Source organism: Hemiscyllium ocellatum, assembly GCF_020745735.1.
Source record: "Hemiscyllium ocellatum isolate sHemOce1 chromosome 27 unlocalized genomic scaffold, sHemOce1.pat.X.cur. SUPER_27_unloc_1, whole genome shotgun sequence".
Lineage (NCBI taxonomy): Eukaryota > Metazoa > Chordata > Chondrichthyes > Orectolobiformes > Hemiscylliidae > Hemiscyllium > Hemiscyllium ocellatum.
Window position 1 is genome coordinate 259,748 of NW_026867476.1, and position 20,968 is coordinate 280,715.

Consider the following 20,968-nt stretch of genomic DNA (forward strand, 5'->3'; position numbering starts at 1 on the left):
CCCCATCACCAGGGATATAATTCCCTCCCTTCCCCTATCAGCATTCAAAAAAGACCATTCCCTCCGCGACTCCCTCGTCAACCCAACCTCCACTCCAGGCACCTTCCCCTACAACTACAAGAAATGAAAAACCTGTGCCCACACATCACCCCCCTTACTTCCTTCAAAGGCCCCAAGGGTAGTAACATTTTCCCGTATGTGTCGTACATGCCAAATGGTAGGTAATAAAACGAGAAACTTTGTTGCCAATTTCAACATTTGAAAAACTTTTCACGTGGATTATAATTGATTGTGTAGGTCCCCTCCCGAGAACTAAATGTGGGAACCAGTACTGGTTCTCCATAGTGGATGTGTCTACCAGATTTCTGGAGGCAATTCCATTCCGGATTTTCAAGGAAATAAAATGTGGTAGAGGAGTTGGTAGTTTTCTTGACAAGATATGGGCTACCCAGAGGAGATTCAGTCGGACCAAGGCTCTAATTTTAACTGCTCACCTTTTTAACAATGGCATGGATAGCTTCGGTATACATCACTTTAAATCCAGTGCATATCATCCTGAATTGTAGGGAGCTTTAGAAAGGTGATATCAGACCTTGAAGACCATTTAAAGAGCATACTGTGAAGATTACCCGTATGATTGGGATAAATGTATCCCATTTGTATTGTTTGCCATTACAGATACCCCAAACGATTCTATTCAGTTCACTCCCTTTGAGTTAATGTTCGGTCATGACGTGAGAGGCCCTTTGAAATTAATTAAGGAAACAATTGACAGGTCCAAAGTCTGAGATCTCTCAACTAGATTATGTATCGGAGGTGAGGGAGAGTTTAAATCGAGTAGGTAGATTAGTCGAACAGCACCTAAGATGGCACAGTGTACAACGAAGCACGTGGCAGATTAAAGCTTTGACAGTCGGAAGTTTTCCCAAGGGGATAATGTGTCAGTACAGTTACCAATGGTGGCAGATCCTTTCAAAGCCAGGTTTAGTAGTCCCTATCAAATTGAGAAAAAGTTGAGTCAGGTGAACTATTTAGTAAAGATGCCAGATAGGAAAAAAGGCATCAGGTATGTCATATGAAAAGTTGAAATAGCATTACATGACAGAGAGTGAACTGGAGAAACAGGTGTTAGTTACTGCCCCGTGGAGTGAGAAATCCAATTCAGATGACATGGATTTTGAGGTGACTCAAAACACTTTTAAAAATGAAGAAATCCTTGAGGAGTGGGATAAATTAGTTATCTCTCTGTCTCAAGAGCATAGAACGAATTTGAAAGATCACCACTACACTATAAGGATATGTGTAAGAATCAGATTGGGAGGAAAAATGCTCCTGTACATAAAGCAGACATAGGGAATACTACTCCAGTACAACAACAGCCCTATCCTCTTAATCTCTCAAAGCCAGACAGGTCCAGTGGAGGTGGAGGTCATGCTCGACGAGAACACCTTCGAACCAAGCCAGAGCGAGTGGAGTTTGCTGATCATCTTAGTTCCCAAACCGGATGGGATTCAAAGATTCTGCGTGGATTATCGGAAGTTCATTGCTGTTACAAATTCGGATTCATATCCAATTCCTATATTGCAGGACTGTATCGCGAAATTTTGCCAAGCCAGTTACATCACACAGTTGGACTTAATGCCTGGTTACTGGCAAATATATTTATCAGAGTTGGCTGAAGAAATTTCTGCTTTTGTCAAACCAAATCAGTTTAAAGTGATGCTCTTTCGAATGAAGAAGGAACCCGCCACATTCCAAAGACCCATGAAATGTTTTGGCTGGGTTAACAAACTGTGCAGTCGATTTGGACGATGTGGTGAACTGGAACCATTATATGGTACAGTTGGCAGAACTCTTTGAACAACTACCAGAAACAAACCTGGTGAATAACCTAAATAAAACGGAATATGCAAAAACAGACGTGACGTTCTTGGGACATAACATTGGTAATGGAAGTCTGACCCCCACGGAACGCAACAAGGAGGCTGTCGAGGAATTTTCACCACCACCCTTGAAGAAAGAGGCACTTCGATTCTTCGGACTCAGCAGATACTACCGGAAGTTTGTTCCAAACTTTAGCAGTACAATGGCACTGTTAAACCATTTGCTGAAGAAGAACACAAAGTTTCGGTGGGCAGAACCATGCCAGAAGACATTCGACCATTTCAAATTGATGTTAACCACCAAACCAGTTTTAGCTCGACCACACTGTTCAAACCAAAGTCGCCATTGATGCTAGTGACACTGGAGTTGGAGCTGTCCTCCAACAGGAAAATTAGGACGGGATTGATTCATTTTCGAAGAAGATCAACATCTGTCAGAGGAAATATTCCACAATCAAAAAGGAACTTTTGAATTTGGTACTGTCCTTACAGCATTTTAATGTGTATGTCACGAGCAATATGTCGGAGACGATTGTCACGTCAGAAGGATATAATTACGGACATTTATTCGCGGATTTAACAGATAGAGTTTAGATGAAATTTATCTTTGTTCAATGTTTTGTGTACGTGTATAGGTATAGGGAACAAATTAAGGTATCATTATATTAATGTTATCGGTATGTTAGGGTAATGTATTTTAAAGGTACAAAACCTGAAGCCGTCTTTTTACTTTGATGGTTCATTTTATTCTTAAGGAAGAGGTGTTATGAAGATGTGGGTGTACTTTAAGATAGTTAAAAGCAGCAGAACTATCGATATAAGACCAAGTCTCCTCAATGAGGCACCAATGTATGTAACACTTAGTCGAACGACTTGATTAGCTCGTTGCCTGGAGACAAAAACAAACTCGAATTTGGTCAATCAGGTTAAATTATACGCAGCAAAAAAGCCAATTTCCAATCAAATTTGAATTTAGTATATTGACAATCTTAAAGGCCAATGACACAATCCAATTCTCTGAAGAATATGACCAGAGGAAAATTGAACAGTTGTGAGGACAATTGCGAAGTCCTAGCATGTAACAGACTGCGTGAAAAAGTAAAAGCCTTAAAAGTACCTTTTCGATTAGTAACCTTTGACGCAGAAATTCCAAACAAGGAACAGAAAAGACACAGGAAGGCTCATAAACAAGAACCTACAGTTGCCTGGTTTTGAGATAAGAAGCGCTGTTTTGCAAGTCATGGTTGGGAGTTTTATTGAACTAATATTATAGAAGGGAAAGTAAACGATAGGTCAGAGAAGTAAATTGTAAATAGTGGCTGGTTAATTGTTCTCTGTTATTCTTTAAGAAATAAACCTGTTAATTTTAACTTTAAATAGTTCTTGGCCACTCGATAGTTTACAGATTACTACACAAGATAAATCTTTTCTATGTTGTTGGCTTTAAATTAAGCAGAAGCGTTTACCCCAAGCCGTAACACGGAAACAGACGCGTTTTCCCTATCATCCATAATGAAGATAGTTGCGTCGTTGCCTGGTGAATTTGTTATGAAAGACTTATTGCACGTAGCAGGTATTTTCTTTATTACTTGTCTTTTGAAACATGTCGTAACTGTATTACAGCACCGAATTGCAAAGATTCAATGTCACAAGATCAATTTAAATTAACGATTCAGAATGAGATATCATAAATCTGGGCTTCCGTTATTTGACAACCTAATCCACTACAAGCATGTCCTTGTAAATCAGGTATCACCACGTAGTTCTGAAATATTTAATGAAACTATATAACACGAGAAGATGAAAGAAGACTCCAGCTTTAACAGGAAGGTGCACTGAAACTTTAATGAAAGTAAACAAACCCATTGCGTTCAATATCTCTGGCCTCCAGTTTTTCATATCCATACATCTCTGTGCCAGGGAGCTCATTAATCTGCAGAAATATTGAGAACCCTGTCAAAAACCCTGCACTGAGAATTCCAGTCAGTGTCTATCAGAGGGCCCTTTCAAATTGATAAATGAAACAATTCTTCTGAAATGAAAACAGATCATACTGAAGTGGCTGTGGAGGTCTGGCACCATCTGTGGAGGGAGAAACAAAGTCAGCGTGTCGAGGTTGCTGATGTGCCTCGAAGCCAGAGAAGACTGAAAGAATACTACCAGTGCCCCGACAATTTATGCCATGATTTCCTTCAATGTCCTTCAATGTATCTCGTTCAATCCCAGTGCCTTGTCAAATTTAAGTTTCAATAGTCTATCCAAGTACTGGTTTTGCTAAATTGTGAACTCTTCTGGTGAAACCATTTCGTCCTCTACCACAATGGCTGAGAAGGTAATCCCAACATTTGTAAATATAGGTGCAGTCGTATTAATTTTACACGTCATCCATGACCCCAATGCCCACGTGAAAATACCACTTTTCTGGCCTTTGGCTGTGCTCCGCGTTTATAACGTCATCATTGTCCAGCATGGGAACTGAACCTTCGGTCGATCTTCCCTGTACTGACAAAATACAACAATCTGGCATGATCCCGTACATTAGTCCTGAACTGTTTATACGCAAAGCGAAGACTTTGAGATTTGTTTGTGGTAGTTCCTCCTCTATTTCGTGTGTGTATGTCCACATCAATATGTCTATGCTTGGGTGTTCATCTCTGCACGGAATAACATATACTTAGACTGAAGGTTGAATGAATTAAAGTGTCAAAACCTCTCTGCCTGATGCTTGATATTCCAACTAAAATAATGCAGTGTTACAACCTGCTGACGAATCTGTGCTATTGCACAGCAGCACTGTTATTAGGGCTCCTCTTGGCTTGTTTTTCTGAGGGGTGCCATTTTAGTTTTTGGGGATTCCTTTCCATGCTCACTGACTACGTCATTTAATGATGCCATCAGCAAATAACAAAACTAAGGAAAGTACTTGCTCAACATATGGTCTTCTGTTAGTTATCCAGTCATCTATTCACTATCAGATCACTGCAAAGATGTAGTCTCTTGTTTCATTAAAATGTGGCACATTATCAAACGTCGTTCGGAATTACAATTACATTTTATCTCCTCATTTTGTTTTATTTTTCCTACCTCCATGCCATCCACGAATTTCTTTAAATTTGTCGGGCATGAATTCCCCTTCAATGAAGACATAATGGGTGCAGAGCTATAGGAAGAGAAGGCAAGCGATATATTTATATGGTTAAGTGTACAATTCGGAGTTTAAAACGCATGATGATAGATAAAGTTCAGAATAAATATAGTAGTACAGACAGTAGTGTAACTGTCAGCAAACTATAAAGGTTTAGATTGATGTGGGCCCCAGCGAAAGTACATCGTCATATGACTGTATACTATTTGTCAGTAAATATCACACTTCGTTTGCAATGTTGAGCATTTCCAGAAGTGTTCAATTAATCACTAATCTGAATTTACTCTGGGTCTGAGTATACATAAATAGCATGATGCAGGAACTCATAAATTGAAGCAGGTATCCACGTTTCTGTTGAATAAAATACAACTGACTTTAATTGAAACCTGAAAAATAAGGTACGTTTGGAATTCGGACATAGATGGGCGTTATGAAACATAAAATATATAATAGGATGAGGCTGCGGGAGATGGTGAAGAGAAAACGCATGAACGTTTTTACATTTTTCTATTTGTGAATCCCTTTGATGTTCTCCTCTTCCCTGAATTCGGAGTCTCCTGTTGGTCAGATTGGCCACTGCAAGATGCCTAACAGTCAAAGCGTTGAGCTGGAACATCAGAATGAATGGGAGGCAAGGTTAAAAATGGTACGAATCCAATCAGAAGGTGCCCATGCCAGTGACGTACTCAATATGAATTTTATGTCGCAGTAACAGGGTAAATTATGAATGATATTTAAAAAAAACACAAAGGCACTTTTTATGCAGCTCAGTACTAACACGATTTCAGTAAGCATCGCTGCTGCCTGTTCTCTGCAGTAGTTCTTTTTCAGCTTCTGAAAGGAAATCGTCACAAATCTATCAAAGATGAATGCAGCCAGCAACCAAGCTGAAAAATTAATAGCTGTCTACATGATGGCATCATTGAGCTGAATATTGGAGTGATGAACAAGAAATTTGATGGGAAGTAAATTCAAGAAATGCAATTCAGTATTACAGCAGTTAGCAGACCAAGAGATCAGCCACTACATTGCAAGCCAAGTCATTAAATGATGCAACTTGAAAAACTGCATTTTCTTTGGGCAAGAATCACAAACACTATCAGGTTAGCTGTTGTAGAAATGTATATACGGAAATGTAGAAAGCGGAGGAGAAAGAACATCTGAGATCATACAGATAACGAGACTGTTCTACAAGATCTTGAATGAAATCGATGCTTTTGAGACATGAATTTGAATTAGAAATTACCAATTCACATACTACCTGTAAAGCACATGTCTTTGGGCGACAGCATGACAAATTGGTGGTCCCTGTTGTTTCACATCAACAAGAACCCATGATTGATTCCAGTCTTGGTCGATTGCATGTGTCGAGTTTGCACGATCTCCCCATGTCTGTGTGCGTTTACTCTAAGTGCTACGACTTTCCTTCACCGTGCAAAGATGTGCAGGATATTTTCATTGGCTATGCAATATTATTCCATAGCGTCCAGAAATGTTTAGGTTAGGTGGGTGAAAGATGATGAGTGTGGGTTTTTGGGGTTTGGGTAGGTGGATCTTCCGAGAGCGAGAACACACATAATTGGTTGAATTGTCTCTATCTGCACTGCCCGGATGCGATGATTCCTGATTTGAACACAAACAGAACAATGGAACACGAACACAATATAATATAATGACACACAGACCAGAGAGCAAAATACATCGAAGGTTTTTATCAGTGTCATGACATTAAGGGCAATAAGATTTACAATGGTCATACTAACAAAGTATGGAAATATATTTTTGCTGAGAAATAGGAAAATAATCCAAAAGAAATCAGGAAACTAAAAAGAACAAGTATCATATTTTGCTGAAGACCAGAATCTGCCCTATCTGACAAACCATTGCAAAATTATTCACTGTTGGAATGATCGAAGGTCAAAATAAGGAATTGCTCAGAGAACCACAATGAAAATATTGAGCTTCAGGAAATAATGAAGGGTTTCTAAAAGTGTTAAACTTGTACTGCTTACATATCCATGAGCAACTCAATGTGCAACTGTATTCCTTCATTAAACCATGTGCATTTGAAATTATAAACACATGATTTTTTGTGTTTATCGTTGCTCATATCAAAGCATGCCATCACCTCTGTCTGCAATTTGTCATTCCCACTTGCTTGAATGCAGGGCAAAGAAATCAATTCAAATGTAAACGAACTTTAACCAAGGCGAATTGGCAAAATGTGGAGGAATTAAGACAAAATGCAAATTGCTTGAGTCTACTAGATAGAAAACAAAAAAGGGAAATGAATTAAAGAATCCAGTCTGACATCGCAGTTATGATCATGACTAAAATCCCGCCACAAACAACGCAATCAGCAGACACTGGCAAAACTAGAAACATGCAGCACAACCACTGGATTCGTTCGTTGATATATGAAAAAAGGGATAGATAAAGAAAGATAATAATAGAGGACGATTAAAAGAGAGGAAGAGAGACATTTTGTGCGTCATTAATGCAGAACAAGATCGTTACAGGTTCAGATCCCAGCCAAATCTCCTGACTATTTTGCAGAATTCCATTTTGGAAGCATTTATTTAAGATGTGATCCGAAGTAAGAAATTATTCTTACTCCTTAAAAAAATTCTACCATTAAAATATAAATTCTGTTCACCAGGTTAATGGAATGTTATTATATTCTGAAAGCATTAAATCTAAGGAAGTAATAAGGAATGTGTAAGTAAATGGAAATCAACGCAGCTGTGCACGGTGGCTCGGTGGTTAGCACTGCTGCTTCACAGTGCCAGGGAACCAGGTTCGATGAGTGGGTGAGTGCATGCGTGGAGTTTGCATTTTGCCCGCGTGTCGACATGGCTTGTCTACCACAGTCCAAAGATATGCTGGCCAGGTGAATTGGCTGTGTTAAATTACACACAGTGTTATTTGCATGAGTCAGAGGGAAGTGGGTCCGGGTGGTTTACTCTTCAGAGGGTCGTTTTGGACTTGTTGGGACGAAGGGCCGCTTCCCACACTGTAGGTAATCTAAACTGTAGGGACATTATGCCACTTCACCACAGGACAGTGGCAATGTCACATTCTAGTTAAGTTTGCATAATAATAACAATGATAATATTACGGCAGTAATTCACCTGCATTGTCAGTGACGGCCTTTAAATAGTCATGAAATTACGACAACAGTGTCATAATTCATTCAATATGTCTCTGTCCGCGTAAACGGTAGAAGTACATATATTTCGTCCTATTCTAGTAAAATCAGCGACACCGTTCAAACATTCAAATGGCAAAAGTCACAAGAAGATAGCATTAAGTCGAAGCTGAGAAAACACTTTGATAAAGTACTTTCTTCTTAACAAGAAGAAATTCCACGTTTAAAGGAGTGCAATTATAACATTCATACCAAAAAAAAATCAATTGGCGACTTAATATCCTTATATTGACAGTGATGATGTGAAAGTGAATTCATGCCATGGAATGTAAAGAAAAACAACATGTTAAACTAGAACATACAGATGTGCTTCAGGTAAAATTCCAGCATTACTAGAACAATACAATGATACACTCACCTGCAAACTCTCGACAGTACTTTATCTGGAATTCCGTTAGCTCCTTGGATAGGAAAATAAATGGCAAATCCCACAAATGCTGGTGTTCTGTGCATTTTTAACAAAGGCTCTGAGTGTGCTGTGCAATGTCCTAAAATGTTCTCTATTATTCATAATACCAGGCTGCAGCGAGGTTATTAGTTGGTTTGATGATTTGAACTAATTACATTTGTTTCAGGTGACAAATAATTGCAGCTGCTGCTCGAATGAAGTTTTTGATTTGGAGGAATATAACGTTTTTCTTTAATGGGATTTGACAAAGTTTAATTTGAGAATTAAAGTTTATAGCTTAATACAAAGATAACTTATTTTCCACAAAAAAGGCAACAGTTGTTGCTGAGAATTTGAATTTAAGCTGCTGACATATCAGTTTCATTGTTGGATTTAAAACGGTGGCCTTTGTCGTCGAGATCGGATCAAAATTTAAACTTGTGCTGTCTTGTGCCAAAGATTAAAGAAGCGACAATATGAAGATTAACAGAAGACTGCAAAATGGCCTTCTGCAATAGCATCTAATTGCTCAGTCATTGTTTACACAAGAGTGTGCTTAACTCCTGTTTTAAACAATCCAACTATCAATGAAAATTTAGCATGCAGATCTATTCTGAATAGTCGCATTCAGATATAATGTTCTGCAGATTGGCATCGACAGATTGGCAAGATTTTTTTTTGCGTAACCCAATGCTCAGATTGTCTGTGAGTACCTGTAAATATTGAACATCTTGAAGCATAGCTATCGCCTTCACATAGAGAATCACCACAGTGTGGAAACAGGCCAACAACGACTCTCAGCAAAGTAACCCACCCAGACAGATTCACCAACCTGATTACCTTATAATTACCCCTGACCAATGGGCAATTTATCATTGCCAATTCGACAAACCTTCACATGTTTGGATTGTGGGAGGAAACTGCAGCGCACAGAGAAAACCCATGCAAATGCGGGGAAAATATGCACACTCCACATTGACAGTCAATCGAGATTAGTATCGAACCGAGTCCCTGGCGGCAATGCTAACCACTGAGCCACCATGATACCTGCAGAACAATGCAGTCCAGATTACTGAAATTCAGTTCAGTGAGGTAAATGTCACCTGGATCTGAGTATAGAGAAAATGTGACATAAGTGACTCTCAAGAAAAAGAAGCTGAGTAAGCTGATTAACATCAAAACAAAGGACAAGACGAATGCAGGTAGGTTCAGCAATTGCAGAAAGATCTAAAAAAAAACAAATCAATGTACATAAATATTTGAAGTTGTCCGATAGGGTAGAAAGAATAAAAAAGAAGTACATTATCTAAATGGCAAGAGTTGCAGAGCTCTGAGTTGCAGAAGGGTGTCACGGTCCATGAAAAATGGCAGGTTAGGAATGACGTGCAGGAAATAATTAGGAAAATTGATAGAATATTTTCATTTTTGTCCAATGGATCTCATAGAGCAATAGATTCACGTTTTGTTACACGACCAGAGACGGCTATTCAACAGCTTACTGTCAAACTCATGAAACTTTCGAACATAACCTGCGCACTTTTTTGATATACAAAAGAAAGGCTACTGCAAACAAATACGGAGGTAGGGCATTGAGGGTGCGTTAGAAGTTTGAATCAGGAATTGGCTGGCTGGAAGAAGACAGAGGGTAGTAGTTGATGGTAAAGGTTCATCTTGGAGTGCAGTTACTAGCGGTTTTCGGCAAGGATCTGTTTTGGAATCATTCCCGTTTGTCATTTTCATAAATGACCTGGAGGAGGGGCTAGAAGGTTGGGTGAGCAAGTTTGCTGATGATACAAAAGTCGGTGGAGTTGTTGACAGTGACGAAGGATGTGGCAGGTTACAGCGGGATATAGATAAGCTGTAGAGCTGGGCAGAAAGGTGGCAAATGGAGTTCAATGTAGGTAAATGTGAAGTGATTCACTTTGGTAAGAGGAACAAGAAGGTGGAGCACTGGGTAAGGGTCGGATACTTGGTAGTGTGGATGAGCAGAGGGATCTTGGTGTCCATGTACACAGATCTCTGAAAGTTGCCATTCAGGTAAATAGTGCTGTGAAGAAGGCATATGGCTTTTATTGGTAGAGGAATTGAGTTCCGGAGTCCTGAGGTCATGTTGCAGTTGTATAAGTTTCTGGTTCGGCCGCATCTGGAGTATTCCGTGCAGTTTTGGTCGCCATACCATAGGAAGGATGTGGAGGCATTGGAACCGGGTGCAGAGGAGGTTTATCAAGATGTTGTCTGGTATGGTAGGAAGATCATATGAGGAAAGGCTGAGGCACTTGGGGCTGTTTTCATTGGAGAAAAGAAGGTTTAAGAGTGACTTGATAGAGGTGTACAAGATGATTAGGGGTTTAGATAGGGTTGACCATGAGAACCTTTTTCCATGTATGGAGTCAACTATTACGAGGGGGCATAGCTTTAAATTAAGGGGAGGTAGGTGTAGCGCAGATGTTAGGGGTAGATTCTTTACTCAGCGAGTCGTGAGTCCATGGAATGTCCTGCCAGTATCAGTGGTGAACTCTCCCTCTTTATGGGCATTTAAACGGGCATTGGATAGGCATATGGAGGATAATGGGCTAGTGTAGGTTAAGTTGGCTTGGGTCGGCGCAACATCGAGGGTCAAAGGGTCTGTACTGCGCTGTATTTTTCTATGTTCTATGTTAATATCCAATGCCCTCTCTAGTATCTGAATTAAAACTGTCTGTAGCCTCTTCTAGGCTTTTCATCCATAAACATATGGCTCATTGTGTGAAAAAGAGTTTATGTCATCCTTTTTTGCAATGCTTCCTCCGGAATATTACAAGATTAGAATATCATTTTATTGTCACGTGCACATTGCAAGAGTACAGTGAAAATCATTTGCAATGGCTGTCTTCCTATGATGAAATATTAGGGGTACACGTTTTCAGTACAAATCTTTAATACAACAGTCAAATACAAGTAATTGCATTATTATACCAAGTTGAAGAACACGTTTAAAAATATAAGTAGACATTATGTCACAACAGCTCACCACAGTGTCTCTGTATGTGGTTGGACCAAACGCACCAGATCTCAGTCCACCATCCACCAGCAATCCTCGCTCTGCTCTAAGCCACAGTTCGTTACATATCGGCATTGAACTGTTCCAGGGTAATTCATGGACTGCTTCCTCCGTGCCAGTGTCTGCCTGTGACTCACTGCCCATACGGTGCTCTGTGGCTGGTTGCTGGCGTGCTCCTGTAGGACTGCTTCCACGTCCTGTTCTGTTCCCCGCTTCAAAACCGACAAACCTTACGCAGTTCCACAGATCGTGGCCCATTTGCTGCTTCGGGGCTATTGGTTCATACTGTTCTCTGGGGCTAGTGGCCCACGTACTGTTAAATCTGTGTCTGCTGGCTACCGAATATTTTAGGAGTGGGAACACTTTTTCACATTCTATTCTAAACAGAAACTTATTCAGAAAGTTCTGCTTCAGATTCACATTTATTTGTGTGAACGCAACTGTCATTCCATGCACTGTACTGAACTCTTTAGTTCAGAAGAGTGAGAATGTATTGAAAGCAGTACACCGAAATTTTACTGAAGCAATGTCTCGAATGGTTGACTTGCGAAGTCAGCATGAACAGTTGAGACTTGTTCATTGGAGGCCAGAAGAGAAAGAGTCCATTTCACTCGCAAATATAAGACCTTGGGAGGTTTTCACAAGTCAAGTATATAAAGAATGTTCTATTCTCTCGGCGAATCTTGAAATCGGAATCCCAGGTGAATGATGAGGATTCGATCATTTACTGCACAGATAAAGATGATTTATTTCCTCGCAGAGGTCTGTGAGGTTTTGGAACTCTCTTTCTCTACAGGCACTACAGCAGGTATTTGAATATTTTAAGGCAAATTTAAATACATTCTTGCTTTTAAAAAAGCATGGATGTTAATTGTTAGTCGATGGGAATGCGGAGGATTCAGATAAATCTTGGACTTTTTAAACGTCACGACAGGCTTGAATTGATGAATCCAACTGTCAAATTGTACATTGGTATGAAACCCTTCATAAAATGAATACTTGAAGATGTTTCCAAACAGTGTTTCACGATGTTGACAATTCGACTGAGGTATCTCACATGTGAACCTAAGACTCAGAGGTCAGACAGATACGGATTGAGTGAGTGCAAGGCGCTCTCCTCCTGATTATATATTGAACCAAAATCATGCCAATCAGTTCAGGGGAATACTAATGACTCCGTGTTAGTAATGGAATGTAGCGAGTGGGGTTTCCAGATTGTGAAATATATCGCGAGTCCCTGGACCAACATTTCAAACTCAAAGAAAAGCACAAATGAAACCAGATGACCAACTTTCCCGCTCAGCTCTCTGGGTGGACGGAGATGCAGCCTCTACTCACACAACAGTGTCTAACCCCACCCCCTGTACGTCAGTGTAACGTTGGCAATGATTTCACATCCGGATCAAGAACAGCTGCATCTGCATGTTAACTTGATCATTCTGCTTCATTTTAGTCCAGCTCTGAGCTGCCTTCTCCCAGAGGAGCAGTCAGCTTCCAGACTGCATGAAACATCTGCTACACCAGGCAGCAGCACGATGGGAGTTATACTTGTCCTTTTACTGTGTACCTATATACTCGGTTAGTACGGATCCAATAATCCAACATGGTGCACAATTAGTACAAAGCTTCCCGAATCCATGAAAAAAAATCGGCATTGTCTCTGGTTCAGTTCCTTTGTGCGGACTAATATCTCTCCGTTTAATTTCCAGAATCCTTTTGTCAGTCAGTGGTACAGTCCCCACCAGCGGACATCAAGAAAGAGTGCCAGTCTTTCAGCATCGACTGCGTTTTCTACGGTGGCTTCTTTAAACGTCCTTTGAAGCGGGGGGAATTCTTCAAACAAAAAGAGACTGGAACAAAACGAGAGCGGATCTTGTCAGGAGGACGGTTTGTTGTGAGGACGAACACAGCAGAAAAGACATTTTCGCTGCAGGTTCAGGATGTGAATGTTAAAGACACTGCCACATATTATTGCAAAGCCTGGTATAGAGATAGCACACAGTGATTTGACCCGGCCTCCCACCATACCAAAAAACTCTCCGCATGTTATCACAGATGTAAATGAAATTCCAAAGCCCTTTAGCCTTGAACTCCCCACGTCTCCATCTCTGACCACCAACTCCACAGTCCAGTTTATACCAAAACTAGGTTGTCGCTGTTATCATTTTGAGTTTTGTTAATGCTGAAAACGTTCGTTAGTGATGTCTTTTGTTTGATCGCTGTTAATTAATCCGTGTTGGGAATGACTGATCCCTCTTAAGCGTCACTAATAACAGATGGGATCCAATTCTGATGCTGGGACCTGGAGCCGCTTTTAAAACAAAAAAAAATCGCTTCTGATTCATACCGAGAGATTTGATGCTGACTAGAAACATTGTGTGACTACTGGAATTACACGGTGAATGAGACCTAAACAAATATCATGTCCAATTACAATCAATGTTCTGTGGCACGTGGCTCCGTATGCATTAGAAGAAATTGGCGTCCTGGGTTGGTTTTATTGTACTTTCTGACTTCTATTCTGGATATTTTGCATTGCACTCAATTTTTGAGAAGAGCTAATCTCCAGTTCAGGTTATTGTGCCTTGTCTCTAAGATTTTAGAATTTCCTCAAGGTCAACTTGAACTGACGTATTATATCCAAATTGGAATTGAATGTACTGACTCAAAGCAACTCGATAATGAGGTAGAACCGAGTGATGATTTTTACCCAAGAGATTGGTGTGTCAGTAGTTTTTTGCAAAGGTGTGACCGAGAACCTTGAAACTGTGGTACGTGGGAAGAAGCAGTGGATGGATCTGGGACAATGGTAACTGTCACAGCTGGTAAGTGAATTCAAAACCGACCGTGTTCAACATTGTGCAGGAAACTACTTACTGTAGTTGTATTCTTGTGATCTATATTCCCCCAACATAACTTCATCTAAAATAAACATTTCTCTCAGGTAAGTTTTCATTGCAATTTTAGATTTGAGAGCAGAATTAGCAGTATGAGTCATGGCTGAGAGTTAAACCCGAGACAAGCGACAATAAGTTTGGTTGACCTGATCTGTATCATTCTTAGAAAAAAAAGGACATAAGATAATGCAAACATAATCCCAGTCTCTCACTCTCAATGTCAATTGCTTTAAATGGATTCAGGTTATCAAACTGCTAAGTCCCAAGCACACATGTTGAATTGGATGTTACAGCGAACAATGGAACTGTCTTATGTGCAAAGGATTTCTGGCTGATTCTGACAATGGGAATGAGGAATCAGGATAGAGCACCTTGTTTTGCAATGATTTGTCTGAGATCTGGAGTGGCACAAAGCCAAGAACATGTTAGAGCAGGCTACAGATTTCCTAGTTTTAGTCCTGGCAGAATTTTACAATTGGGCAGTCAGTGACTGAACTTAATTTTATCCTTTCTGATGTTTCTTTCTGTTGCCTAAATATTCGCATTAATTTCACCCCTTTCCTCCCTTAGAAAGAAACGATAAACTTCAGGCACCCACCCATCGTAAATGTTAATTTTTGAAATGCTGATGCTGGCTTTTTTCGACTGGGATCTCGAATTTCCTGGCAAAGCACGAACAGCCAGATAAGAAACGAATGCAACGTTCCATTTGAGTTCAACCTTTCAATTCATAGAAAGCAGACAATCAACGCAGTATTTAACAGTTTGACTAGAATCTAGATAATGCCTGATTTTGATAATCTGGCTTGTTTCAATCTGATAATTCATGGTCATTTCTGACTTTCGCACTCAAGTACCCGTCCAAGCGATGTCCGGTTTTAAGATGTTGCCCGGTTTGTCACTGTAGACGTCTCCAAAGTCTTTCTTTTATAACGACATTTTTTCCAGGTTCATGTCATGCCACCCTTGAACAACTCTTATAGCACTGAACTCATTAATTTAACTGTCGTATAAACAAGAAACATAAATATCCACTGTATGTTGAGTCAGTCTAAATACAGAGGCGAATTAACCTTTAATATCAGTGGGTTGCTAAGGCCTTGTGTTTCGTTTTGCTTCTTCCTTTCACAGCAAGCGGATCTATTGTTCGGTCAGAGGGTGGTGGTGCAGTGTTGCTTTGAGAACTGGGGGACTGTGACCAGCGGTATGTCACAAGGATCGGTGCTGGGTGAACTGCTTTTTGAATGTGAATAACGGAGGTCTAGTTGATAAGATTCGAAGAGACGCCAAAGTTGGTGATATAGTAGACAAAATAAATTACCTCAGAAACAACTAGATCTTGGTAAGATGGTTGATGGGTTGTGGAATGGCAAACAGTGTTTAGAATCGATGAAAGATGAGATGCAGCCTTTTTTAGTGCAAATAATGGCAGACGTCTACATTTAGTGGTAAGGACCTGGAGAGCCTTGACATATAAAGAGATGTACTGCAGGTTCTTCGCAATTGGAGTCGCAGGTAGACAGTAAAGTGAAGAAGGAGTTTCTGAAGGGTCCCATTCTTTGTCAGTGCATTCAATATAACACTTAGGAGGGTCACGTTGCACCTGAACAGGACATTGGTTAGGCCATTCGTATACTGCGTTCAATTCTGGTATCCCTGCTATAAGAAAGATATTGTGAAACTTATAAAGGACTCAGAAGAGATTTGCACATATGTTCCGAGGTTTTGAGGCATAAACAGATACATAATGCACTGAGGTTTTTCTCTCCCTCGAGATTCAGAGGCTGTGTTGTGACATGACAGAAGTTTGTTAAATGATTAGCAGAATAGATAGAGTGAATAGCCAGTATCTTTTCCACAGCGTGAGGGAGTCCAAAATTAGAGAACATCGCTTTCATGCGAGGGGGGAGATTTAAACGGAACCTAAACGTTAACTTTCTCATGTTGAGTGTGGCGCGCTTTTGGAATGAACTGCCAGAGCAAGGCACACACACAGTTACAATTGCAACATTTGAAAGTCAACAGGATAGGCATTTAAATAGGAAGGCTGACATGGGACGTGGGATGTGGGATAAATGCTGGCAATTGGGACTAGATTAATTGAAGATTCCTCATCATCATGGACGAATTGGTCTGATCGGTCTGTTTCCATGCTACACATCTCTTTGAATCTACGAAATTGAAGTTCAACTTCAAACACAGGGGTACAGTTACCTATAGGATTACAGGGGGTTGTATTATATTAACCATAATTTATGAAAACGACTGTACTTAATAAAAACGTATCCATTTCTTAAGGGATCTGATAAATAATCCACATTGTGATAGATGTTTTAATGCAAACGATGTCAAAGTATTTGGAAATAGTGGGGGGCATAATGCGAAGACAGATGAGCCACGCTGATGTTCCTCAATTTTCCGGCCCTATTTAAGGGAGGAATAGCCTCTCCTGTTCAGATTTTTGCATCATCAACTTGATTTTGTTTTACACCATTCAATAAAAGCTTGAGCAGGATTACGTGTCATTTTGAAAGTTTGAAAAGCCTGGGGCTCCTTTCGAAATTTGGCAGAATGAAAAGGTTCCAGACAAATCATTGACCTTCGCTTAATAGCGAAACCAAATGCATGTGGAGATTGGTCCAATTGTATGTCACTCAATACGAAAGCGCCTTGCAATACATGAAGCGCCAAGACAATAGATAGATATATTCGGGGGAATTTATTTGAACTGGGACAGTTCAGAATGTGGAGCTGGCTGACAAGTGGATTGGTTGGAACGAATGGTTCATTATGATGATGGCGTCATTGCAAAATAGAGAAAGAAAACTGGAAGGGAATGGAAGGAAATGGGAATCAGTTAGAAACGTGATAGTTCCAGTTTAGGAGGGAGAAGGCATTTGGAGCGCACAAAAACAGATGCAGTCAATTACCCTGAATGGACGATGCTTGATCTGATGTCTCCATGTGATTCAAATTTCAGAGAACACCTTGCCAGAAATCTCGGAGAACTGTTCATCAATGGAGTGAGGCATTGAAATTGTCAGATATCCTGAGAATCTAGTTCTCAGTGACTGAAAAACCACTGTGTAAGTGCCAATGCCGGAACCCAAATGTCAGTTGTGCGACTTTGGAACCAATTCACAGGATGGGAAACAGCAAGCCAACGTCACAAAATGAGAGCTATAGATTTTCAAATGAAATGATTTGAAGAAATTATTAGAGAAGTGAAATCAAAAGAGATTAGTTCCATGGTATATGGAAAGACGAATAGTTCCAAAGTTAGCCTGGAGCTACAGTGTGGTTATGGAATGTCACAGAACGTTGACATACAGGCATAAAATAATGAAACTGTTGTGATAAATTGCAAAACAATGCAATCATTCTCATAAGCTATAGTGAAAGGAGCATTCAGTCCAAAAGCATTTAGATTGTTAAATCTGTAGAACATGCTTTGAAACCAACGAGAACATCGTATTAGTTAGTGGGAAACGCCATTTTGGACGGATGTGAAGGCAGGAGAGAGCATGCAGAAACATGTACATGAATTATTTCACGGTACAAGGACTTTGGAGCTGGAGATGGATTGAAGATGTTCTGTCTACTTTTCTTCAAGAAGTGAAGTGTGAAAAAAAAATCGAGAACAAAGAACAATACAGCACAAGATCAGGGCCTTCACTTCTCTGAGTTTCCATTGACACATTTTCCCTTCCATACCACAACTTTCTCCACACATGATCTGTATCTTTTCATTCCTTTCCTTTCAGTGTATTCGTCCAGGTACTTGTTGAAATCTGCTACTGTGCCTGCTTACATCGTCTCCTTTTGCAACGCCTTCCGGCCACTCCCCTCTCTTTGTGTGAAAAACTTGGATCGCGTACCTCTTCTATGATCTCCCGCCTCGCACCTTGAACTTGTTTCGCCGAGCAATTCACCCCTCCACCCTGGGAAAAAAACTCATACTTTCCATCCTCTTCGTGCAATTCACAATCTTACAGGCGTTTGTCAAATCGCCCTGCAATCTCCTGCGTTCCTGTGACAACAAACCCATTCTACCCAAACTTTTTTCACAGCTACAATCCTCCATACCAGGGAAGTCCTGTCGAACAGTTTTAGTATGGGCCCCAAACCATTCGCTTCCTCCATACTTAATGAAGTTAATCAAAATCATGAACAGTGTGGACAGAGCAGATAGTGTCAAACTGCTCCAATTGGTGGAAAGCTCCAGAACTGAAACAAACACATTGAATAGATAAAAGAATCAATGACGACTTAAGCAAAATGAATTTAATTTCAATGTTTGTGATGTATAATGTAATTCCTGAGACTGCAAGAAAGGCAAACTTGGCCAAGGTGTTCTAGAGGAAATTGCATAATTATCTAAGAAGGAAGTGTGTGTCAGCCGCTGGCAGAGAGTGGGAAGTGGTAGTCATTGAATTCCTCTTTCAGAGACACAGTATGTGCACGTCAGACCGAATGACCTTCTGCTGTGCCAGTGCTGTTCTTAATTATCTTCCCGAATACTGTGGCCGACAGATACTTACCGTTCATCTAGGTGAATAACTGCTGATGAGTTTTATGACGTTCTGTTGGATCTTACTGACCATAAAGATGTAACATGGCGGGGGTAATTGTCTGTTATGTAAATCTGCAGAGTGAACATCTGAGTGAAGAGGAGCATGAACTATTTTTTTCCCAGATGTACATTTAACAGAAATACAGAAGAAGATTTTTAATAAAATCGATTGAAGCAGACACCACAGTATCGATAGTGCATGTGTAGATACTTCAAATAAAACCAATTCCTCCCATTCTGTAGTTTTTGCCCGTTCTCCTGCGATCCTTCCCTGTTGCAGTTCATTTGCAAACTCCGTTTGAAATTTAGTCTTAATTCTGAATTCTTATCATGCATTCTGATGTTTGAATCTGGTAATAACAACGCACTCTGCCAACAGCAAGAAATTGCAACATCTGGATATTAATTTGTTAATTATGATGAAGACCGTGTCAAAGCTGCTTTAAATTAAGAAAAAATCTCTTAATGACAGAAATGTTTGCACGATTTCCAGGTTTCCAGCATAACCAGTGCTCTAAAACCTTTTTTCTTAATATGTTCTCCAGATTCCCCGTCCCTGGTGTCTCACAGCCCTACTGTCAAAACCTCAGTTGCAGGTGACACCATTACTTTAAGCTGTAAATATTCAGGATTCTGTCAGTACACAGTTTACTGGTACCGTCATGCCCCAGGACAGGCTCTGGAATACCTGCTTCAGAGATACACTTCAGGACAGCAGAATAACAAAAATGCAGCTGGAGGAAGAATTTCTGCTGATATTGACTCTGCAGCGAAAATTACTCGTTTATATATCGCCACAATACAACAAAGTGACTCTGCTGTGTATTACTGTGCACTGAGTCGGCGCTCAGCATACACTATGATCCAAATCACGGAGAGAACTGTACAAAAACGTAACCAGACTAACGATTAGGACACAGTGACACAGAGCACAGACAGAGCTGTACAAAAACCTGAACGTCCTGACGATTGCAGCAACAGCAATGCAGAGAACAGAGACAGCTATACAAACAAATGAAGTGGTTTGCAGTTGAGGGATATGGGAAACTTGAAATCTCGGACTGCAGCATAGAAACTTTATTCATTGTGTGGTAATCCATCGTACATAATGGAAAGATTATAATTTTATGAATGAGATTGTAATTTTCTGAAAATTAATTTTAGATATTACTTTCTACATTTTTCAATACTTGTCTTAGAAAGCTGGTACTTGGGGAATATGGTTTGTTCTCTTCTACTCAGGGAGAGAATAGAGAAAGCAGATTCAATGAACACTTACAGATTTCTTTCAAATTTGTGGATTCTGGAGAAGCAGAAAGAGTCGGGGTAACACTGCTCCAGAAAGCAGTGATAATAATAAGATGACAAATGCATGAATATTTGATTTTAAATTTGTATTTACATTTTTGGAGGGAAATAAATCCCAGTTAGACAAGTACTTTCTAGCAAGATTTTATGTGAATGCATAAACTGTGTTTCTTAATGTTCACAGAAAAATCAGATAAAAACGATAGATTCAGTTCAGCTGAGTTTCCATCATCAACAACTAACCATTTCCATTTATTACTTTAATTGTCATGGAAGGTGTATTCTTCCTTCAAGGGAGTAGATTTTTCCACTTCATCTTAATTTGAATTTAGAAGTTAATTTTATTTTGTCATATTTTATTCCTTGAATAAAATAACTTTGGTTAGTTTGAGGTTTTACATCATCGTGAGAAACTGCTCAGAAGACTCAACTGTCAGTTAGATTCTGTTTGTGCAGGTTCTGTTGTGGTTTTACTGTTACTCACTAGCATGTGCAACTTCTACGTCCTGGAAAACTTAAATTCCCG

General features: G+C 39.9%; 1 protein-coding gene across 1 annotated transcript; it reads left to right on the forward strand.

The window, feature by feature from the left end:
* Positions 1-13,199: 13,199 nt before the first annotated feature.
* LOC132807041 (T cell receptor alpha chain MC.7.G5-like) lies at positions 13,200-20,047 on the forward strand. The gene is made up of 4 exons (XM_060821347.1): positions 13,200-13,242; positions 13,374-13,662; positions 14,437-14,489; positions 19,680-20,047. Exons 1-4 carry the CDS (start codon positions 13,200-13,202, stop codon positions 20,045-20,047), a joined length of 753 nt encoding a protein of 250 aa, XP_060677330.1.
* Positions 20,048-20,968: the final 921 nt, after the last annotated feature.